The following is a 25,102-nucleotide window of genomic DNA, read 5'->3' on the forward strand; positions in this document are numbered from 1 at the left end:
CAAACTACTGACAACTAGACTTCTAAACCTCCACAATCCCTGCTGCTAAGAACAGGGGGTGCTTGCCAGCCTCTTGTGGTGTGGGCAAGCTCTCCATGAATTATAGCAGCTAAACTGGGGAGGGAGGAAAAAAAGGTAGCAGATGGTGTTTCACTGAGAGCCAATAGCTCCTTCTTTCAACACAAGGTAAGGTGAACATTGACAAGTTCTGCAGGGGTTATTGGATTAGCTAGGAACACCAGAATGTGAATCCTACACAGAGGACCACACACCCCAGTTGTTTAAGACGTTGCAGCCGCACTATAAAGCAGAGTATGGTTCACTGGCACATTGAAGAGAAATCAAAAGCCTTTGCAAACATGCTCCCATCAATAAAGCAACATACGTGGCACTAGTTAGTGAACAGCTTCCCGCAGGGCCTGGCGAGTTGCGCCCACACTTCCCTCCAGTCCAACAAATTATCACAACTTAATCTGGTACATTCAAGCGCAAATGGTAAAGGCACCATTGTCATCCTGAGGCCAGCTCAGGGTCATCCTCACAGGGCTTCCTATGATCAGGAGAGGGCAAAAGGTCAAAGACAGAAGTAAAAGGGAGGGTTTGAGATGAGGCACATGATGGCAAGCCTGCCCATCGGGACAGCTCCCCCCCCACATACACACTCCCCACAACTGAGTTTCTAGATGGGGGGCTGGAATGTTCTTTGAACATGGCAGAAAAACACGTAGCCATTCATAGTACAATAGCTTTGCTTCACTTCAGAACTGGACGATGGCAACTTCCCCGTTTGCCTTCTGCAGATCAGCTCTCTACTGCAATGTGGGAGGAGGAGCACAGGGAAGGGAAGAATTATGGCCCTCCTGGGCAAAGCCGCCTCTACTGGCTCCTGTGTCTAAAGATGCCAGCTTAAGGGCTGCCAAAGAAGCCCACAAGCAGGACAGGAACATGATGGTGCTCCCTCCTCCTTTGACACTACCCCAGCAACTGGGATTAGAAGGCACATTTGCCCCTGAATCTGGGGGTTCAATATAGCTACTGATAGACATATCCGCCTCCACGTATTTGCCTATCCCCATTTTAAAGCCACCCAAACTACTGGCCGTCGCTACTTCTTGAGACAGCGCATTTCCCAAGTTGCACTGTATGAAGAAGTACTTTTAAAAATCTGTCCTACAGTTAAAAACAATTTTATTAGGTGACCCCAAATTCTAGTAAGACATTAAGAATAAAAGTGGGTCCCGTTTTATTATATGTTGGGGTTAAAAGATGGATGCTGGGAGTGAACAAACACAGAAGGGCACTGGGATAACCAATATGAACTTTCTCCTAGTCATGCATTCGGCTATGTAGGGAGTTAAGGGTCAACGGTGGAGGAAGTTTTGCAGGGAGATAGATCTCTTGATCTCAGCTACATCACACACACACACACACACACACACACACACACACACACACACACACACACTTACACTTTAAAAAGGGGGTTAACAGAGGGACAAAGTGCCTGTTCTCCCTTGAGCAACCACAGGTTGCTGTGATCCATATCACTAGTGAGTATGGCAAGGAAAATATAGAGGGGCTGAGATCCTAATATCTTCTACAGTTCAAGGAAGGAGCCAGGAGCTCTGGAAGTGTTGGCTGAACAGTTTTCATTCTTGCCCAGAGACGCGGCTGTTCAAACTGCAGGCTCTGCCTCCGAAAGGGACTCTCTGGAGGAGAGGTCACCCTTTCCATTCCAGGAAGCAGTAGACACAGTGGTTCCTAGTAGAAACCCTCCCCACGCTCTCAGAAGAGGGGTTTTGAAGTCCAGTTTCCAGACAGCTTCCTTCCTGCTCCTCAAGCTTCAGCATCCGTTGACTGGCAGAAACAGGGCAGCTTGCATAACTGTGAAAGCCAACCTTCAGTGCCAGAAATAAATAGTGTCCATTTCCTGTTGTATCCCTTTCCATCATTAAAAAAGGTGGGGAAGAGAAAGCATTCTTCATGGGAAAATACTGCAAATGCTTCAATTCCCAGAGTCCAGTCTGCATTAACTTCTCCCAATAGTAGCAAGAAGGCCATACTTTAAAAGAGGAACTCACTGTCCACGCCCTAGGCAGTTTCTCATCTCAGAGGGAAGGGTGAAGCTGGGGAAAAGAAGAAGACACCAACCGTCATCATAAAGCAGTGTTTAACCAAAAGGATGAGTGGGTGACTTGGAGATGCAGGGCACAGGTATTTTATTTTAAGCCACTTCAAGCCACTCTGCCAAGCCATGTTCTTAAATTTTTCATACCTTTCTTCTTTAGCGATAAACTCAAAGAGGCTTGCAAACCAAACGGAGAAAATACATGCAATATACAAAAAGTAGCAACAGCAGCATTATTATTTTTTTATCTGCAGACAAGAGAAATATAAACAGTAGCACTACAGTTAAGGAAACAGAGACAGACTATCAAAAGGCATATTTGAAAAAGCCAAGTTTTGACCAGACACCTGAAAGCTATAGAGCAAGGTATGCATTTAACAACTACACTAAACTAGTCTCTTCCGGCAGGCCTACCCAGATGAATTTTAAACCTATTGTATTGGTTTTATACGCTCTTTTAACTAATTTTATATATTATATCTTATTTACTGTTGTTCCCCGCTGATCCAGAGGAAGAGGTGGGTAATAAATAAATTTTTTATTATTATTATTATTATTATTATTATTATTATTATTATTATTATTATACCATCCAGCCACAGAGAAAATGATAGCTGTCTTAGGCCCAACTGGGTTTTGGAAGTCCATTCAGCAATGAACAAATCATTGCCAGACAGTGGTTCATCTCTTCATTGAAATGAGGGCCAACTGATAGGATTTATTTCTTTTTGGACCATTGCCCCTACAGAGGTAGGAGAGATGTGGGGAACCTGTATCTTCCCCAAGTTGGAGGTGCAATTTTGGGCTGGAGAGGGTTGACCTTCAGAAGCAGGGTGGATTTTAAGGACTGCCTAGCTTTGGCTCAAACATATGCAGGAGGTTCAATCTCTGCTCTCACATTTGTTTTACACAACAGCAGTGGAGGGTAGTGACTCTGATGTCACTGGGGCAGTGAATCTGCTCCAGCTTTCAGTTTTGCAACTTTGATAGCTTCTTTAGAGTTCTGACTGAAACCCGGAGTGGATTCACCACCCCACTGACATTGGAGCCACCAGCCTCCACTGCAGAAGGGTGACCTCTGACTTCACAAAAAGCAAGGTCTTGTAAGAAAGTGGTAGGTTTTTTTTTGTTTTTGCAGTGGTTCCCCCTCTCCACCCCAGACTAGGAATGCAATGCAAATTTGATCTCTATCTGCTGCTGCCCTCAAGGACAAAGCCACATTCCACAGCACCTACTTACAATTGCAGGAAACATGTCCCTACCTAGAAAGGAGGTAGCAGGTTGCATGTGCCCAGCGGCATTCCACTGTTTGTTAAGGACAATAACCGACTGCTGAGGCCACACGCAAAACCATGATTGCCCTGCTGAGGTCCATTGAACCTCAAATCCTGTTTCCAATAGTAATCATCGAGCTGCATCTACGAAACCCACATGCTGGGCAGGAAGGCAATGGCCCTCCCATCTAGATCCCCAGTGCCTGGTATTCAGAGGACTGTGGCTTCTAAGAAACAACATTCCATGTCCATCCAGACTGAGTGCATGCACACTTGTGCACCGTCACTTCTTATTTTCCCCTTGCAGCACTTCTGCCACAAGATGGGAGGCACAAGCGTCCAAATACACCCACTCTTCCGATCAAGTAGAACCATCTTACCTCATAGTTCCTCCTGGATCTGCAACTCTACATGTTCCTCCCTTCCATTTAGCGGCCTAGTAAAGAAATATAAAAGGAACAGAAGTCTAGCGTTAAGGTCAAGGATGGGGAGTATGATGCAGCACTGGACAACATCTAGCATCTTCACTTCTCTAACACTGGCACCGCTTGGGCTGGACCATGGGGCACGGGTCGAGGATCCCAAGGTCCAGGAGGGCCCACAAATCTCCCTTAACAGGCAGTGCAGCAATGGTTTCTCCTATCGTACTGCTGGGCCACAGGGCACATGTCTGGGGCCCTGTGGTCCAGGAGGGATCTCAAGGGACCCCCTAACATGTGGTGCAATGATGGCTCCTCCTGCCATACTGCTGCCAAGGGAAAACACTGCAGCGGCCAATCGAGGCTTCAGCCCTGCGGCACATCATTTTAAATTAAAGCATTTGTGTTCACTCCATTTGCTGATCAAACCGAGCAAAGAAAAATGCCTAAATTTAAAACAGTGACCTTCAACTGGCCGGCATGACACTTTCTCTTGGCAGGAGCACAGCAGGAGCAGCAGCAGCTAGGTTCAAAGAAAGAAGAACAGAACAGGGCTGGGCTGGGCTGGGTGGCAGGGAGGGGCTGGTCAGGGGAAGCCCTCCCTCTCCCACCCTGGAAAGTACTTGGCCAGGTTCTTCAAACCTGGCAGCGCTTTAGCTTCCCAACAGCAGCAGTCATGTCCAATCTCAAAGCAATGGAGCCAAGAACTGCATTGTGAGTGGGACAGGCTAAGGGTTATGTATTTTATATTTGCTGTTGTTCCCCGCCTCAATCAGAATGGAGAGGCGGGTAAGAAATTATTATTATTATTATTATTATTGAGACATGAGAGGCTGGCCTGCGTTGTAGCCCTGAGGACTGAGGGGACACCTCCACATCAGGAGTTCACTATCTAAAACAGGGTTGGGGAACATGTGGAACTCCAGATGATGCTGGACTGTGACTGATTATCACTCATCATCCCTTACTATTGAGTACCCTAGTTGGGGCTGATGGGAAATGTAGTCCAACATGTGGAGGGCCACTTGCTCCCCAACCCTGTTCTCAAGAAAAGGAACCTCTCGTGCTAGCACTTGAGTCATTACTGACTCCTAGAGGGACGCCTGCTTTCGCTGACGTTTCCTTGGCAGACTTTGTAGCAGGGTGGTTTGCCTTCCTCAGTCAGTTACCTTTCCCTGAGCTAGCTGGGTACTCATTTTAGCGACCTCAGAAGGATGGAAGGCTGAGTCGACCTGAGCCGGCTGCCTGAGAACCAGCTTCCGCTGGGATTGAACTCAGGCTGTGGGGAGAGTTTCGGCTGCAGTAACTGCCGCTTACCACTCTTCGCCACACATTGTTCTCAAACAATGGCCAATAAGAGAAGCCCCTGTTTTATAGCTGAGTCACCCAACCTTCTAGCTTCTCACCTTCCTTCTTCTACTCTTTCATCATTGCTCTCATTCCTCTGCTGTCGCCTCCTTGCTAGGATCTGTGTGAAAAAAAAGAAACATTTGAGTGGTATTTCACTGCCAGTATAGTTTGAATGGCTGAAAATGTGAAGATTTCTCTGGGGCTTTCCAGATGCTGTGGTTGTCCCAGGTTGTCTCAGTGCAATGACTGGACCAGCCAAATAGAGCCCCCAAAAGCACTCTCATTATGGTTCAAGTGCTGGTACAAAGTCATTTCAGCCCCCAACAAGCCCAACTGATGCATTTTCTTGGTGTATGGAAGGTGTAGGGTAGTGGCATGGAAACCTATGGGGCTGCATCTGTGATGTCTGCTCAAGGTGTGCCACCAGCTTCTGCCCAGCCAATTTTGAATGAGCTGCCATTTGAAATTAGTTTTTCTTTAGAAGCTCTATGCCACCCATCCCCAATCTGGTACCGTCCAGACATATCGAACTACAACTCCCAACATCCCCAGTCAGCCATGCTGGAAGTTGCAGTCCCAAACTTGTGGAAGGCTGCTCTGTATTTACTGTCCAGCACTCAATCATACTTCCTACTATTTGTAAACCGCCAGAGAGCTTCAGCTATGGGGTGGTATATAAATGCAATAAAATAAATAAATAAATAAATAAAACCACCACCACTTCATTCCTTTTCTTATTATTGTATGGGAAAAGGGATCTCACTGTTTATCAATAGGGTTAAAAAATACAGCATTAATTGCAAGATGCTGATAGTGGTATAGGAAAAGCTGTTCACTGGAAGCATCCAATTTTATTTTATTTTTTTAGTATGTGGGAACAAAACAAAGGTAAATGATCCATATCCCCTCTTCTGCAAGTAGCATCAGGATCCACTCCCTTGAATGCAGACTGCAAGTCACTTCCACATAACAGGAGATCAGGGCTGGACCAAGACATTTGCTGCCTAAGGCAAGAGCAACAAGTGATGCCCCCACCCCAGCTGCACAGTACCCAAGGCCAACCAAGTTATTTTAGTACCTGAGGCAGAAAATCCTACATACACCCCTCCTCCTCCTCCTCCCTGGAAGTAAAAAAAATGTAACGACTAACTTAAACTTCTTTGATGACTTAGGTGTGACTAAGTCTGGATTGAATCCAATTACTATCTAACAGTTTGCTGCCTTTTCTTGACATCTGAAATCTGCTGTCTGGTGATAGGACACTCCCAATTTCTTCTCCCTTCCCACACAGGGTATCTTCTATAGTGGAAAGGAATCAAGGATGCTGAAGAGAACAGTTAAATCCTATCCAGAGTATGAAGAGGTGACACCATCAGTAATAAGTAATAAGAGGTGCATGGAATTGTCTCACATTACTGTAGGTAGTACTGTAGCACAGCACTACCTATCAAAGGAAGGATGGCTCTTCTGCTCAACATCACCCAGCAGGACAGTTGGCATTGACTCCAAACCCAATGCTCTTACTGCTAAGAACTCTTCCAAACTTTGGGATGTGTTACCAGAGAGTAGTTTCCCCCATAAGGAATGGCTCTATCTTGTGGACGTAGAGCATCTTGGAGTTTAAGGTGCCCCAGGCAATCTGAGGCAGAACAACACTACAGAACATGCACCAAGTGAGGAGATGTCCCTTAAAACCTAGCTGGCTGGTTCCTTGCTACCTTCCGGTGAAGACAAAGGTAGATGCAAGGTCGTTTAGAATGACAAACAGTATAGCAGATGAGCAGCAGAGGATACTTTTAGCACAGCCTATGAGGATACACAGGGAGGGTTTTGGCTTCCCCATTTATCTATTTTTAACTCTTATGCAACCCAGCTGGCCAAAAGATACTGGTGGAGGTGGGAGAAATGAAGACTATGAGAGACGACAATTCGTTAAGCCAGGACTGGACCTTACCCTGGATCTATGTAAGTAGAACAGCAGGCCTCCCACCGCCAGCAGGATTCCCAGGACACTGGGCACCGTCACATAAGTCACAGTCATCCCTTGGGTATCTCTGGGTCCTGACTTCTTGAAGTGCTTGTCTGTGTTCGGAGGAAGGAAACTCTGATCAAAGCTGGGCCCCGGCACGCTGTCCTCTGGCTCCCTGCCCTCGGCCAGGCCCTCTTCTCGTTCCGCTCGCCTCTCTCGGAGCTGGGTGCTTTCCTGCACTCCTGGGGCTCTGCCTCTGCTCCACTGCTCCCCCTGGGGGTAGCTACCCACAGGAGTAGACGCTGAACTCTCTGTGGTGACTGCCAATCTAGGAGGATGCTGTGCTGCAGAGACTGGATCCTCAGAGCCAAGGACGGGGAAGAGTTCTGCGTCACGGGGTGGGAGTGTTACCCAGTTGCCACTGGAGGGCACCCCTGAGCCGTCCACTGGCTCCACACTGGCAAAAGATGGCCGAGCTCGGCGGGGCATACTGCTGGTAACAGTTCTGTCCCAATCAGATGCAGGCCTTGGAATCATGGCCCCATCGGTTTCTCTTGTCCAAAGCCACTGCTCACCAAGGGAGGGTTTGGCTCCACCAGAGAGAGGGGAACGCGGAGAAGGTAATTCATTGGGCCACGTCTGGCTGCCGCCAGCTCCAGAACCAGGGGGAAGAGACTTGGTGTCCACAGATTCAAAGTGTTGCTGGCTAGAAGGGGAGGGAGGAACATTTTTGAGCGTGGGGTGCAGGATAATGGCTGGATCCAGGAGGGGTGCAGTGTTCATAGGCAGAGAGTCAGGTCCCTGTGATACAGATGACAATGCCAGTTCTTCTGGTGACGGGGACGTAACAGCATCAGTGTCAGCCCTGAAATCCATGCTCTCTGCAGTTCCTCGGTTCACATGGGTGCTCCTAAGCACCCTGGGCCTGGTACTACCCTCTGACCCGCTTTGCATCTGTGTGGTGCCAGGTAGCTGGAGAGTGCTGGCAGCTGTCTCCTTGCTGTCCAGCTGGTCTGCCATGGAAGAGAAGGGCTCAGAGGCCGGAAGAACAGAAGCCGAGCCTCCCCCATAGATGGGGCTTGTGGCTGGACACTCGCAATCCCGGTCAGTCACCACACCTGAAAGATCCAGAGAAAGAGAGAAGGGCCATAGAATAACCAGCCTCTTCTGGTGCAAGGAGAACAGGAAGGATGCTTCAGGCTCAGAGCGGTCCCTTCCCTCCATGCCAAGACCAGGCCTCAGCCTGGGCAGAACAAGGCCAAAAGCAACAAGCCAAGCCAAAAGTGAAAACTGGAACAGAGGGAGCAAGGCAGAAAGTAGCAGGGTCCAGAAAGGTCCAGAGAATGGATGGATAAATGAATGAATGGATGGATGGATGGATGGAGTGGGACGCAGCAAGAGTAGCTAGGGGAAGCATCCCTTAAGGAGAGCTCATGCAGCTTAATATTGGTAAGAGAGCACCGACACTGGAGACATCGTATTGGATCAGGATTCAGCAGGTTAGCAGACAAAGCAAGGGTAATGCCAGTTTCTACATTTAGCAGAACGGCAGGTGAGGCACAGGTCCCCACCAGAAGCAATTGGTCATGCATGGATCAGAGGAGGAAACATGTCGATCCTGCTTGGCACTCCTGCCCAGGCTCACAGGTGATGTGCATGCACAGACAGAACACAAGACTGCCACAGAACACAGACGACGGACTTGGACAGCTGCTACAGTCGGACAGTGACTGTGTTCTCCATATTGACACTACAGAGCACCACTCAGAGGAACGGAGGCTTCACTGTGCCGTGGGATGCTCAAGGAAGCCGAGCTAGGAAGTGAATTCCCCAAGGTCGCCAATCATCCTTTACTTTAAAGGTGGACAGCAGCCCAGCCTGAATGACTCAGTTCGCTCAGGCATGAATATTGGCAAATAAGGAAATTTCCACTACTGTTTGATGGAGACCGCAACATTTCAGAGAAGTATATGGAACTCGGAAGCTGAATTTAAGTAAGTGTGTGTGTGTGTGTATACACACACACACACACCCCATCCAGACAAGGACACTACATATTTCTGTGCTAAAATGCTATGTCTACTCACCTTATCCCTATCTCTGGAGCCCAGCACACACACACACCAAAATGTTTTGAGAGCCACAGGTATGTACTGCAAACCTCTGCTGTGACCACAATAAGAATATTCCATTTCTGCATGTGGTATTATTATCCCACCTAAGGGATTGACTCAGCACTTCTGTGTCTGATCACAAGTGGACAACACGACTACTTTAAAGCTTGGAAGAGATTGTGGGGGTACTTTGCACGAACAGAGAACTTCAGTGTTAGAACTACATGTTGTCTAGGGAGGTCGTGGGCTCTCCCACAGTAAAGGCATTCAAGAGCCATCTGTCAGGGATACTTTAAGGTGGATTCCTGCATTCAGCAGGGGGTTGGACTCAATGGCTTTATAGGCCCCTTCCAACTCCACTGTTCTATGAAGCTTCAAATAAGCTCCTCTTATTGGAGAGAGGGCAAAAAGAGAAAGATTAAAGCTGATCAATGCAGATTTGAGGGGAAAGCCCTCAGCAGATTCTATAGTAAAAAGCCACACTTCAATCTGCAGGGCAATGCTCAGGGCTTCATTTAATTGTTTGACACAAGCATGGGCAGTTTTGCCCTTGCTTCAAATCAGGCAAAGGACATTTCCATTTTCCAGATGTCTGCTGAGTTCTATCCTTGCACTTCAGTAGTCCATAATAAATACACACACACAAAAGTGGACATGCACAGATGCCTACTACACGCAAACATAAACGTGCACATATAGAAGCTACAGAACACCTGGGATGCTTCATCTAGCTTACACACATGTCCCCCAAATGCTGCCCCAGCAGTGGCCTGGAGATGCATATCCCAGAAATCTCTGGACATTTACCTGGAGAGGGGGTCTCCTTTTCCTGAGAATCTAAACAATTCTGAAAGACGCTGCTGCAGTCCTGGATGAACTTTCCTTTGGAGAGGAATTCCTGGGCTTCTCTAAAATAATTGTGCACCCAATTCAGCACCTCCTCTGCAGTCAGATAGACACTCTTGACGCAACGCTTTGAGAAACAAACAAGGGGGAAAAGTAAATATTACCAGTGAGCCACTTCTTGTATCTATCAAGACTTCCTACCCTTCAAAAACATTTGTGGGCAGCATATACAGCAAGAGGTAATCACTGTGATTCAGTAAGGGTGCTCTGCCTACCAAAGCAGGTTTCTACATCTCCATGAACCAGGGCCGTTCTCTGGCTCCTCAATGCTGGATTGGAAAACCCAGATGCAGCACTTGGCACAGATAGGGAGTTTAAAAGGCTACAGAGTAGTATAGAGAACCAGCATGAGGTGGCGGTGCTGATGCAGCCTGTAACCACAGCAGGGCAAAGGGTTAACACCCCCCCCCACACACACACACAGTCTGCCTCCATCTTTTTTAAAAAATCACACATCAAGGCTAAAGACATGACTAAGATCACACCTGACTTTAACAGACTACTGTTGCTAACCTGGATTTGGGGAACAAACCCCTGGTTCGGCTTGCTAAGGCAAGCTGAGTTGTGGAGACCATGAAAATCTGTCTGGCCCATAAAGGACTGGATTTCCCAGTGACAGACATCCGTACTACACTTGTTCACATTTGTAAGAACTGAGAGGTCACTCTGTAAGAATTACCTTGCTCTCATCATCATCATAGGAATTGAAGCAGGTTGCAAGTTTCAAGTGTAGATCTTTCACATCTTCTAGTTTCTTGGAGTTTGGAGAGTTCCTCTTGAATTTAATTGCATGAATGATTGTTTTTAGTGGAGCATATGCTGCTTTGAGAAAGCATTCGGTATTGCCCTAGAAATCAATAGAGACAAGTGTCAATCACGGAAATACTCAGGTATTGTTGGGCATTACCATTCTCATTCTCTCTCTCTGCTCTCTACAAGCAAGGAATGGCAACCTCTGCTTGACATGTCCTCTCCCAATGTGGGACAGTATGACCTGGATCCAAAGGGACAGGACAAGTGAATGGGTAGCAACAACACTGAGGATGCCTTCCCCCACCTCAAGGGCATCTTGACCAAGGGCTCCCCCAAAACTGAAGCCAATAAGGGAAATGCTCCAGTATCTGTTCAAGACAGAAGGCTGCTCTATTGTCCAAATGGCAAACTGAGTGACCATGTGAACTTGTACAACATCTCGTAGGGAGTCAGGATTCAGCAGGAAGACCAAGCCTGCCAAATCCAATCACAGTCTCATCTGTGCAGTGCTAAGTTCTCAAGTCCTTTGGATCAGTAGCTTTTGAACTGTGTTCCAGAGAATATTGGCATTTTCAGAAGCTTTGGGATGAAGCTTTATTAGAATATAAGCCTATGCGGCATGGTCTCGCTATTTACTGTTTTACTCTGTACAGCACCATGTATATTGATAGTGCTATATAAATAAATAAATAATAATAATAATAATGAAGCTGCAGGATGCGTTTAAGTCATAGAATCATAGAATAGTAGAGTTGGAAAGGGCCTAAAAGGCCATCGAGTCCAACCCCATGATCAATGCAGGAATCCACCCTAAAGCATACTTGACAGATGGTTGTCCAGCTGCCTCTTGAATGCCTCCAGTGTGGGAGAGCCCACTACCTCCCTAGGTAACTGGTTCCATTGTTGTACTGCTCTAGCAGTCAGGAAGTTTTTCCTGATGTTCAGCCGGAATCTGACTTTCTGTAACTTGAGCCCGTTATTCCGTGTCCTGCACTCTGGGAGGATTGAGAAGAGATCCTGGCCCTCCTCTGTGTGACAACCTTTTAAGTACTTGAAGAGTGCTATCATGTCTCCCCTCAATCTTCTCTTCTCCAGGCTAAACATGCCCAGTTCTTTCAGTCTCCCTTCATAGGGCTTTGTTTCCAGACCCCTGATCATCCTGGTTGCCCTCCTCTGAACACGCTCCAGCTTGTCTGCATCCTTCTTAAATTGTGGAGCCCAGAACTGGATGCAATACTCTAGATGAGGCCTAACCAGGGCCGAATAGAGAGGAACCAGTACCTCACGCGATTTGGAAGCTATACTTCTATTAATGCAGCCCAAAATAGCATTTGCCTTTCTTACAGCCATATCGCACTGTTGGCTCATATTCAGCTTGTGAACTACAACAGTTCCAAGATCCATACTCTCAGTTGAAGCAGGGAAGCAAGTGCAGCCCCCACAGGCTTAGTGAGTGCTCCAGATGAATTGAGCCTCCCTATACTAAGTTTATTCCCCAGAATCTTCTGCAATGCACTTGAGTTTTGCAATAGACATGCAGCAGTTCCTCAGACAAGTCAATGATCTGGTTCAGGAACAACAGTAAGCTATGGCTTAGTGTTACATGCATGAGCCTCAGGTTTCCTTCTCCTCATCTGGCATGGCCACAAGGAGAAGATTGGAAGCACCCACTTTCATTCCAAACCAAGACCGAGTTCCCCATTATGCCTGAAATTGGGGGGGGGATACTGGTTAGTTTATATTATTGTTAATGCATAAGCCAAGATCATAAGCCCCAGTTTGATCCTGGCTTGTTTCAACAAACAATAGCTTGAACTAAACAGACTAGGTACTTTAGTTTGGAAGCAGAAGTGACAGTTTCCAATCACTTCACAGTTGTGCCAGAGGAAGAGAGGGGGAGCGCATGAGTCAGAGACTAAACCTTACATCTGTTACAACAAAGAGGTTTGCTCCACATTCCCAAGTTACCAACTGACCATCAATTTAGATGCCCATAAGAGGGGATCAGATAAATTCATGAAGGATAAGGTTATCAATGGCTACTAGTCTCAATGGCCACATGCTAACTCCAGTATCAGAGGCGGTGTTGCTGGAAAACACAATCAGGAGGCTGCTATTGCCCTCATGTCCTACTTGTGGGTTCCCCACTGGGAGCTGGTTGGCCACTGTGTCAACAGAATGCTGGATTAGATAAACCTTGGTATGATCCAGCATGGCTCTTTTTATGTTCCTATCTGAGAACTCCCACAATGGAAAATGTCTCCTGTTCAAAAGCACTGCTCTAAAAACTAAATGCTAGGCTGCTATTGGTGGCAATGCCAATGCAGAGGTTTGCCCCACATTCCCATCTCACCAGCTCATTCTTGTCCACATAGAGAACAAGTTGCTTGCAGGTGGTCATCATCTGGCTGTCACGCTGTAAAGAAAAGGCACAAGAGTCAAGACAGATGGACCCTAATGGACAAGTTTCCTTTATCAAGGAATTCCTGCTATTGGAATCCATACTACAGGGAATATTCCAGGGGTGGAGGGGTCTGAAGGTGTAGCGGAAAACCCTGCCGTTTACTTCCATGGACCGAACAGTCCTCAACCTTCTGCTCCGAAGAAGTCAAGAGATTAAGGACAGACAAGAAGAGTAGTGACACCATGAGCTCTATCACACCTACTTCCCACCCCCCCACCCCCGTGCTTTGAGTGTGTGGTTTCCCCCTCTAGCATTGGACACTTTCACGTCTGTGCATTGTTGCACTATTTCAGCTCATGTATCTTTTTATCTGTATCACTACTGTGCTGGCGAAATCTCCCGCCCTGCCCCGCCCCGCCCCATCCCCTACATTCTCCTTCCCCCTGCAGTTAATTATATAAATATTTATATATTTTTATTTATGTGCAAATACAATAGTACAGCAGCCTGAAACTGCACAATTAAGGTAAAACAACACAATATGCTTTCCCCTAAGATCGTATTAAACAAAGAGAAAGTATTAGAATTAGTTTTTGGAGAAATTTGTAGTCAATGTTAGCATGGCAACAGGAAGATGACATTGTTCTGGTCAGGAAACCTAGACATGCCTACTCAGGAGTAAGAACCATAGCGCTGAATGGGACAGAGTCCCAGGAATGGGTGGCGGCCTCACGTTCTTTGTGGGTTGTTCAGGTGTCCTCTTTCCCTTCCCCTTCACAGTTGAGAGAACCACCCTGCCCTCCTCCTTTGTCAGTGAGACCGCCCTTCGACGCACACGCCCCAACAAAAAATGGGATGGTCCAATATAGTGCAAGGACAGCAATGCATGGGACGGAGGAGCGGCTTTATTGCGCATGGCAGGAAAAACAGACTTTCCCCGCTCCAAAATAAGATGGAAAAGGAAGGGGAAGAGGCGAGATGAGTGCAGGACAGGGATGACATCATGTGAGTACTGCGCTGCAAAAACACATACCAGGCACGGCGAGAGTATGATAAATTGCTGGTGTGATGGAACTCCATATCAAGGTTCAGGACACCATTGCTTGCACACACATCAGTGGTTGAAATGGAGCCAGGGCAGGGACACAGAGGTCATCTGAGACCTCCCACCTCAGAATTCCCTGCTCCCTCTGAGCTTAGCTGCAATCCCCACAGTAGCTGGGAGGGAAAGGAATTTTCTCAGCAACAATTTATAGCTCTGAGCTATCCCTGTTGTAATGCGAAGTATTTTGTGGTCCACCTGGTCTTGAATGGGCAATTAAGACCCCTTAGCTGTACAAAGGCCTGCTCCTGGTAGGGATGAAAACTTCTAGAATTGGTTTGTAGAAATGGATCAAGGCAGTAGCCTGCATTTTTGGCTGCTCCTTGGGAACTTGGCTAGGGGGACTGTCATGATGAGAAACTGCACTTCAAAATTTACCACTACATTACTGGTGCACATAGAATTCTTGTTGCAATGGGCGCTTCCAGATGAGGCTTTTATCAAGCCATTGCCTTGCCTCATTCATGAAATTTTACAGTGCTACAGATGACTTTGTCTTCTATTTGTAACCTTCCTATGTTTTCCCACTATTTCTTCTGACTTTTTTCCTTTCCAGCAAACACACACACACACACTATTGCAGAACTGGCAATCCATAAGATTCAGAGGTTCAGTTCTGGACTACTAGCCAATTACATTTCTATCCGGAAATTCACTGCCTCAACTGCCTGGCGTTCTAAGATGCAGCAGATGCACCACCAATTGTTCTTAATCTCTCATATTCTCTCTCTCTCTCTCTGACATACACACATACACACACACCTCAAAGCAAAATATCAGAGAAACAGAGCTACTGCAGCAAGACATGTTGTGAACAGGTATTACCATCCTGCAGTCATGGAGCCAGCTCTGAGCATTGCCAGCCCTCACTGAAGCACACAGGAGCCAGACACCCCTTCTTACTGGGGGGTGGCAGAGGTCAGAATTCACCACCTTCTGTCTTCCAAGTCAAGCACTGACTCAGCAGTTCTGAACAACAGGTTTACTAGGGATTTGGGTATAGCACTGGCAGAGCAGGAATCTGGGAATGTTTCAGTCTCCAAAGCAGGCCGGCAAGAGATGGAACTGCCAAGAAGGCATGTCCAATTGGAAACAAACAATTGCCTCTTTATCGGGACAGAGCAGCCGCTAGCACACAGCAGCAGAAGCAAATGGAATGCATGGAGGGCAAAGTTTAGATTCAAAATCCTGATGGCTAGAGGCAGCAGAAGACCCTCACTTTCTGTTTTGGTTTTACCTGTTCTAACAAGAACTAGTTTCCATCTGGCCAAGTGAACACAAGATTTGGAACTCTACAGAACTAAAAAGAATAGCTCCTGTGCCAGCTGAGCAACAACCAACTAAACAATCTAATTCTTGGCAAGTGGCACAACGCTTTGATTTGCAGCCTGGCTTCCACGGGAAGACACTTAAAGGGGCGGCAGCAGTACAATCTTCCACTACTTTGTGAGTCAGACCACACATTTCCTAGCACTTTTGAATCTAAACGACTATTTCCCCTATTCCCAATTCATCTAGAGGGCTACAAAATACGGCTTCATTCTGGGTCCATAACTAAAGCTATTGCCCATTAAGATAAGCAAAGCACATCAGGAGTAAGGGTAGCTTTGCAAAACCTGAGTTGTAAAAAAACAAACCCATCAACGCTCCAGATAAGACTCTGCACTTCGACAAGCAACAGCCAGCTTTTAACATCTGAGCAAATCAATGCCCCTCTGTAAGTAAAAGAAGGTAAGTAGGACAAGCCTTGCAATAACACAGCTGCAAGTTTATTATTAATCATACCATAAATTTAAAAGTAATTTCCTGCATTTTTTAAGAATGTCCCATTATTCAGGAATTGAGTCATTCATGTTTTGTATATATGAGTGGTAAGGAACTCCCCCCTCCCCCACCTAGGGTCATGCTCCAAGTGGTCAGGGGCTGCACAGTGTGCACGTGTGTGTGTGTGTGTGTGTGTGTGTGTATGAGAGAGAGAGAGAGAGAGAGAGAGAGAGAGAGAGAGAGAGAGAGAGAGAGAGAGAGAGAATTGCTCCATAATATTTTTAATTGGGAATTATCAAAGGTTTGGCTTCTAGTAAAATATATTTATTATATGCTAAAATATAGTTGCAGCTGCTGCAAAGTTAATTATTATCAAGTTTTAGTCTAATAACAGGAGCTCTGTTGAGAAGTGGATGTGTAATGTTTGAGAAATGTTAGCATTTGCTAAAAATGACTCACTATATTTGGCCAAGAGACGATTGTGTAAAAAGGCAAGTTTATTTGGAACAAGTTGGATGATGCCTTATCATTCTCAAACATGAGATAGTACAAATTAAGTTCTTATTTCTACATTGTAATTTACAGAATGCGATGGCTTTACAATGTAACTTCTAACATTTTGGAGATGAAAACATGCTTGTAACACCCTTAATATTGCAGCACGGATCACTTTGAACTCCAGCTCCCCAGTATTAAAGGCCTGCTATACCCAATAGCTCTGGCCTCCATGGTGTGAAAATGCCCAGAAGAGGGTAATTTCCTTAACCCAAAGAACATCCTATAACTACACCATAGCCCTTCAATATACCTTGGCAACAAAACTGTGAAATAGCAGGCTATGCTCTGCATGGTACCTTAGCACTATTTACCTACCAAGATGTATACTAATCAGGCTGCACCCAGCCAGTCAGGAGTGAGCTTTCCTGGTGAGAGAATGGAGCCTTGGAAGATGACAGCACTAACAACTCTCAAGAGCATTTTAACAAGGAATCCCCCAAAGACAAAAGACAGGGACAGTGATTTGGGGGAAACAGGAAAACGGGGGCAGGGAGAACTGGAAAAATGACACACACACACACCATATTTCCCCAAAATCCCTGGGGGGGGGGGAATGGGTTTGAAGTTTCCTGGGTTTTCCCCAGCCCTTCATATCTCTAAAATTACCCCTGGTAGATAAGGACTATTGGAACATTTCTTATAACGCAGTTACCATGCAAGTGTAGCATCTCCTAGATCCAATTTTAACTCTGCATTTAATTTTGTAATTTTCAATATGTATATATATATTTTAAAAAGGTTTTAAGACAACAGACAAGTCTGTTCAACATTATGAAGTGCATTAATGTGCTTTAAAAAACAAAAAACCAAAAAACCAAATGTGCTCATCAAAGCAGCACCTAGCCTTCTTTGATTCAGTATATTTTCAGCTCAGTTCAAGTGATGGTGGCTGGTGAGAAAGACTCCAAAATGACAGGGGAAGGACCTTAATATAACATTTTTATATTATAGCTTTTGTCCCTATGTGGAAGGGGGAAAGAGAACAAGAATATCCCCACATCCACAAATATGCCCCGGAGACCCTGCACAGTGGATTATGGAGTTCACTGTTTATGCTCAAGAACCTGGCCAGGATAGCAACTCACAAAAGCAATGCTTCCGGCATGGCAGGTGGCACTTGAGTTGTGGCACCCCTAAAAACCACATCATCTGCTAGGGGTTTAACTGGCTGTGCACTTCTTCATTGTTGTAAAGTAGTAGGTAACGGCAACCTACTATTTACATGCGAGTAGTGCTCTGCTTGCTTCAGTAGCCAAATCCATCAGCAATTCTTTTTCTAGTTCTGGATTGGGGCCTTATAACTAAAACTACCAACTGAGGATCCAATGTCTAAGCGAGCATGAAGCCAGAACTGACACCAGTACAGAGAGGTGAGAAGCCTGGGTCCAACTACTTCTAGGAGCCTCTGAAAAGCCCCTGGACTCCATAGGGATGCTGCAGTTATATCAGTGCCTCCCTCTGGTGCCTCACTGCAAGACAGAGCACACATTTTGGCTATGGATGGAATCAACCATTATGCACAGCTAGAAAGTAGAGTAGGCACCAATCATATGGACTAAACAGCCTACATGTACACAAGGGCCTTAAGCTTTGATTCCAGCATCTGCAATTCCCTCTCAACAGTGATAGCACTTATGAGACAGACCAAAAGCCACACAGCTAGATTTATGTGAGCATCACTTTGCTGGTGGGTGATAAGCCAGAGATCACTGCCAGGAAGTTCTATTCAAAGGAACACAGGAAGCTGCCTTGGTCCATCTAGCCCAATACTGTTGACACTGACTGGCAGCAGCTCTCCAGAGTTTCAGGTGAGAACTCTTCCAGCCCTATCTAGAACTACTGGGGATCAAACCTGGGACCTTCTGTATGTAAAGCAGGTGTTCTCCCACACTGAGCCACGGCCCTTCCCTCAACTACTCATCCCATCAGACTTCCCTTATATTTTGGGTGGTAACTGTTAACTATTCAGAGGGCCTGAACTAGCCACGTATCTGAGCTATTGATCCCACATACCCCCACATTACTCCCAGACATTATACATTCCCGCTTTTCTCTTGGCTACTTGACTCCTGTTAACTAATTAACTTCTGCCCTTTATTGTGGCAGATGCTTTCCCACTCTCAAGACCAAGTGAGAAATAATTCTATTAAAGCATACAGTATTCTTTGTAGGTGAGATCAGAGTCAGGGTCTTTGCCAGTTAATCATGAGGACAACTCTTGCAGAGACCTCCCAGAAGTTAATTAGTGAACTAGACAGGGCCCAGGGACAAGCCAAATTCCAGAAGAATCTATTCCCAAAGTGTCATGGTTTCAGATCACTGTGACCTGCTCTGCTCTCCCCTTTATTTTATCAGGCTATATTAACTTTGCACTTCGTGATTGGAAATTAAGCATATCAGCCTCCTAAGCATCTAGGGAGCAGCATCACCACAGGATCCTTTTGATGGACTCAGTCTTTAGCAGGGGAAGATGGGACGGGCTCTTCAACTTGAGGAATCACTGTACCTGAGCCTCAATTTAAGTAGCCTACTCCAACTGTGTTAGTGTATTTTCTTTACAATATTGGCTCTACGTCTCCTAGTTAAAACTTCTCATCCGTCTTCCTCTCAAATTTCCCCCCTCTTTTCCTTTCCTTAATTTCGGTCTTACTCATGCCCTTAGGGCAGGAACGGCATTTGAAGGAAGAGGCAAACCATTGCTATAAGCCTCGGGACTGCAGGCACCCCCAAGCTTCCTTTTGATCTGACCAGTTGAAATGGGAGGACCAAACAGCACGAACTCTGCTTGCAACACACCAGAGGAGCCCAGAGCTGCCTGCAGCTGCCACTACAACTGTGCGTATTTTGCAACTTTGCACTCTGCCAGCAGAGAGGTGCATGAGCAATGCCTGGCAAAGTGACAGGACTGTCCCCCCCACACACACACAGAAGGAAAGGAAAGGCAGGCTTCTAGTGGCTGGGGCTTTAGGGTGCCACATACCCCTTTACTCCACCCCACAATTTGGCACAATGCCCCTCGGTTCTCCTCCTGGTAGGCATATCCATTTCTCTGGTGCTGCAGTTAGAGAGACTGAGCTATTCATCAAGAAGGCCCCAAATCAAGTCTCTCCTCTGCTATAGGCTCAGCTAAGCAGCTGTCACTCAGCACCCCACTGGCAACATGGAATAAATACTGAACCTCCAAATGCTTAGCACATTTGTTGCAGTAAGGAGTACACCGAGCATGCTAAGCATTTGGAAGCGCAGTAGAGGTGCAAAGTATTACTACTGCTTTTGCCTCACTGGGAAGGCTTCCCTTCTGGCCTGGCATCCCTACTGCCCAGCGCCACATGCAGAAGGACAGGTTTGCGCTGAAGCAAATACTGGGGGAACCAAGAGCATCAGATGATCTCAAAGACCAGGCACCAGTGCCGTTCTCCTTTCAGAAAGGTGGCACTGCTCAGCCTGGCTACAATGGACAGGCACTGCCTTTGCCTAGCCTAAGGCCCAGGCAGGCATTTCAGCTGCTGGCCCATTCTTCCCAACATCCTCTCCTGCTGGACTACCTGCGTAGGAACTCACTGCGTAGGAACTCACCATATCCGTCAGGTTTCTCAGGTGCTGGTCAGTGATGAGCCTGTGGCAGCCGGTGGTCTGCTCAGCCTCATGGGTATAGCAGGCTGCAAGGAGGAGCAGGAGCAACAGGACGGGGGAGATCATGTTTTTCTGTACAATAGGCATGAAAGGAGAAAGGATTAATTCAATATGGAAGAAGCCAGTCCTCCTGTGCACCCCTTTAGATAGGAGTATCTTCTACAGCCTTCTAGATCTCATTCCATTTCTGCTCATTAAAATAGATCCACATTCTACTTTAAAAACCACATCCCAAACCCATTTATGCCTAGCTCGCCGGTATTGACTTATTTTTAGATAAAACATAACATTGTAGGATTTACTTAACTCTTTTACAAGACTGCCCATTCCTTTCTCCCCTGTGGTGGCTTACCACACAGCATCCTTCCAAGCCACAAGTGCAGGAGAAACCCCTCCCTTCCCTCCCCAAATAGTCAGCAACAAAAACTTACTATAAGAGATTTCTGATAGTGGTCATGGTTAGGAACAATGGGCTTCTTTCGGATAGAGATTTAATAGAAATGACTAATGCTCAAGGTCAGGAAAAAGCTGGCCTTTTAAATCGGGGATGGGGAACGTGTAGCCCTCCAGATGTTGCTGAACTGCAATTCCCATCATCCGTCACCATTATGGGCTATGGCAGCTAGGCCTGATGGGAGTTGCAGTCCAAAAACTTCTGGAAGGCTAGATGTTCCCGACTGCCATTTAAAGTACTAGGCCAATGTTCCCTTCTGGTGTGCTTTCCCACTGTACCTTCACTCCAGTTTCTTCCAGGAACAGACTATATCAAATACAATATTGGGCACATCTCCTGCAATAACTGCGGAGCCTCCCTCTGCCATCCATGACCTGAAGAAATATTGGTGCCTCGGTACCTATTTATGGAGTCTGCACCAACTACACCAGCACAGAAAGGCAAGCATGACAAAGCACAGCAGCGCTGGTGGGGAGGTGTCAGATTTCCCAACTGAATGCTGCACATAAAAGCAGCATCAAAATACAAGGAACCTTTTCTGCAGGGTCTAAAGAGTTAAAAATTACTTGCAAACATTCCTTTCCCATTCCTCCCCCCCCTTCTATGTTCTTGTTAGGAAAAGGAGAGGTCAGCTGAGTAGCCAAGCTGGGAATTTCCCAATTCATAGCACTCAGCTGGCTTAGACGTTTGGATGAAGATGCCTTTGCCAGTCTGGATAACGCTCCTTCCCACCTCCTCCCTGGGCAGAGCAGAAACTAAAACAGCTTTTGCTTCTACATAAAGTGTTCAAATTAAGGGATTTTATAACCCATTCTCTCCTCATCCTTCTCTTACTCCAGTCTCTTCAAATTTCATCGTAGTCACAATCTCTGTACTTTCCCCATGCCTCTCTTCTACTCCATCCGTTTCCTTTTCCTAAGCAGATTGGTCAGACCCCACCAGAACAGAGAGACTCATCCATCACTCCAACCTGGAATTTCCACCCCCCTCCACCTGCCCAGCTTTTGCCATTCTGCTATTTCATCAAAATCCAGAGTGCAGGAGCGAAGAATGGGGATTTATCTTTTGTTCTTTCCACAAAGCATTAACTTCTGGAAGTCACCGCCATGGGACACCACCAAGGGTGCCCCCTTAGCAGGATGTGGAATTGTTTCAGGCAAAGAGGGCAAAACTCTAGGGCAGCCAACTGGGAGATCCTAGGAAAAGCCCCCAAGTTCAAGAAGCCAACAATGTTCCTCGAGGCAGTTTTACATACATCATACGTGCTCTCTAAAATCTTCCCCTGGGACAGCCAACAGTGGTCATGGCAGGAGATGAGAAAATTAGCTGGATAATTTAGATTTTGCCACTAGTTCATAGAAACCCCTACTGTAGGAACCTGACACTGAACACTCCTCTCCGGGAGTTCCCTTGAAAAGTTACACTCTGGATACTCCCAGTAGCCTGCTAACCCAAAGCATGGACTGCCTTCTCCCACATGAACGAGCCTGGATGTTGAAACCGGCCTCCCTGCTCGGAGCTACCCTGCTATTTGAGGCGAAGTGGGTGGTGACTGGAGACAGCCACAACCGTCTCTGGAATTCCTGCCCCGAGAGGTTCACCAGGAGACTAAGAGATAGGAAGGTCATGGACAGAGCTTTAAATTTGTTAGAGTACCATTCTGAGAAATATACATTATCCCTAAATAATTCTTCGGAATAATGTAAGAAGGATCTTCATAGAAGAAGATATTTTATCTGTCACAGGCTAAAACCAGTTGTTTGATCAGTAAAAAAATAAGCATTTGACTGGCAGTATATCTGCAATTGCCTTCCATCACTCTACAAACCATCAAGTTAAGAATTCATACAACATAACGCCTTTATTAGCCCAACTCAAAAGTGCAAGCTTTTGAGATCTCCAGAGCTCTTCATCACCAGGATATTCCCAAAAGCAGATTGGTGGGTGGGATGGGATTTGGGTGTGGGAGGAGGCTGACTAGATGCCGCTTAGGTTGTCTGCATGATCAGACTCTTAAGTCAATATAGAGGAGGAGGGGTTGGAGACATTCCAACTGGGCTTTGACAGTCAGTGTGATAGTTTCAGGGCCAAAACCTGAAACTATCACATCACTTCCCAGAGCCCAAATGAGGAAGATTGTCCCTCACCATCCTAAGATTCTAGCCATGTAGACATCCTGACTACAACATTTAGTCAGACTCCTGCCCCCTTATCCCCACCCCCAACTTGCTTTTTGGATCATCTTGCCTGAAGAGCTCTGGAGATCTCAAAACCTTGCACATTTGTTACGATCTTTGAGTTGGGCTAATAAAGGTATTACACTATATGGATTTTCGAATTTCTTATGGCTAACATGGCTCCCTTTGTTTTTTGTATCTTGCATCATTTTCATGTTCTGGAAACATCTATGAAAACTCTGGAAACGTTTATGAAAACTCAAGCCACTCTAACTGCACCTTCCAGCTCTTACCCTATTCTTCTCTTGTGCTCTTCATTTAGCCCACCCACTTAATCAAGAGCTTCAGCTATTGGGTGGTATAGAAATGTAACAAGTAAATAAATAAATCCTCTGCTGTTCCTACACTCTGGGTTCATGCCCTTGCATGTTTGCACTCATTTTCTTTGGCATTTTCCATTCTGCAATTCCAAGACAAGACATTTCCCCCCAGCTCATATGGGACTTCATTTTCTGCGCCACAGCTACCATCAGCAAAAGGCATTACCTGTGATGCTCGGAAATTCCCCCAAATGCCCATAGCCTTCCATCCAACACTCACTGCGCACAGCAAAGAACCAAAGTGAAGGTGAAAAGGCAAAAAGAAAAGAGAAAATCTAGAAGGTGAAAGAGAGTTCAGGTCATGCTTCATTTACTTCATCTTGCCTAATTAAAGTGCTCCCCAATTACAACGTGCTTGGGGCTCTCTTTTATAGAGAAATGTGTGCACAGTTTCAAGTATTGTTAATTTCTATAGTGTTTAGTCTTTAAAACTTCTTAATACTTATCTTGTTCCGCTTAACAGCCTGCAAGGAAGGGAAGGGATTTTTGCATTTTTTGAGATCTGGAGCAGAGACGGAAAGCCAGTAGTATTTCATTCAAGATGTGGGAAGTGACCCATGCCTTTCTATGAGTCCCACCCTCTTAAAACGTTACAGCCATATAGGGATGCATTGTCATTAAAAAGGAGCAAGGGAAAGAACTCTGCATATGCTTTAAAGGCACAGGTTTGCTTCAAATTATAGGTGCATTGAAAGTTCACCAAAACTATGCAGAAACAATAGAACTGTTCAAGACTTTAAACCCAGATAGTGAAATAGTTCCATATTGTTATCAAAGCTGTTTTACTAAGACGTAGAAAAGGGAGAGCTCTGTGTAGCTCCAAAGCTTGCATGCTGTGACCAATAAGGAGAAAAACTTAATCCAACATGAGGCCGTGGCTGTCTCTTTTCTAGGAGAGCCAATATTTACACTATTAATGCTATACAGTCCCAGTTGGCAGCACGCTTGATGACATTCATATAAAGTTTGGTTTACTGCATAACCAAACAACCAGAAGTGCCTGACTACTTAGGGCTTCGGTTCTATGCACGCTTACGTGGGAGTAAATCTCGTTGAACCCAGTGGGCCTTACTCGTGAGTAAACGTGCATAGGATTGCGCTGCAGAGTCAGACCAGCTGGCAGCGTCTGCGCAGAATGACAGAAGAGGGCGTGAACGGCGGGAGGAAAAGGGATAAGGGGAATAAGAATGCCGGCGGCAGGCGGGCAGAGGACACGCCGAACCCCTGGCCTCTAGGCGGAAAGGCAGCGGGGGCCCAGAGAGCAATGCCCGCCAGCGAAGCCGGGACCCAGCCGGTGGCCCACGGACGAGTGCCAGCGCCGTCCGACCTGTCATCCAGCGCTTAGGTCTAAGGTTCACACGAAAAGCGGCGGTCCTGTACACGCTTCCGCGGAAACAAGTCCTCGCAAAGTTAGTGTAAAAGTGCCGAGTAAACACGCCGGGCTGGGGGGCGACGCTGGGGGGTGGGGTGGGGGGAAAGCAGGTTCCGTGGCTGCAGTTGCATACAGACCTCACTCACAACAAGACCCACCAAAGCCATGGTGGGGGTTACGTCTGTCGCCTAGAAGACGACTTTAGCCCCGGCTAAACAAAATAAGCTGCTGCTCCACCATTCTATCGGCTTAACCGGGAAAGCAGCCGTCCAGACGCCCCAGGGATGTTGTACCCCAAGGGGCTCTTACCTTGGCCGGGAACACGCCTACTCTGAGGTCCGCCAA

General features: G+C 46.5%; 1 protein-coding gene across 1 annotated transcript; it reads right to left on the minus strand.

Moving 5' to 3' along the window:
• CSF1 (colony stimulating factor 1) lies at positions 1-25,102 on the minus strand. The gene is made up of 9 exons (XM_063140510.1): positions 25,067-25,102; positions 20,318-20,446; positions 13,267-13,329; positions 10,840-11,007; positions 10,062-10,227; positions 7,126-8,258; positions 5,228-5,289; positions 3,783-3,838; positions 1-2,126 (listed from the first exon to the last, which is right to left on the minus strand). Exons 2-8 carry the CDS (start codon positions 20,438-20,440, stop codon positions 3,784-3,786), a joined length of 1,770 nt encoding a protein of 589 aa, XP_062996580.1. The 5' UTR covers positions 20,441-20,446; positions 25,067-25,102; the 3' UTR covers positions 1-2,126; position 3,783.

The sequence above is a fragment of the Elgaria multicarinata genome, chromosome 1 (genome assembly GCF_023053635.1).
Source record: "Elgaria multicarinata webbii isolate HBS135686 ecotype San Diego chromosome 1, rElgMul1.1.pri, whole genome shotgun sequence".
Taxonomy (NCBI): domain Eukaryota; kingdom Metazoa; phylum Chordata; class Lepidosauria; order Squamata; family Anguidae; genus Elgaria; species Elgaria multicarinata.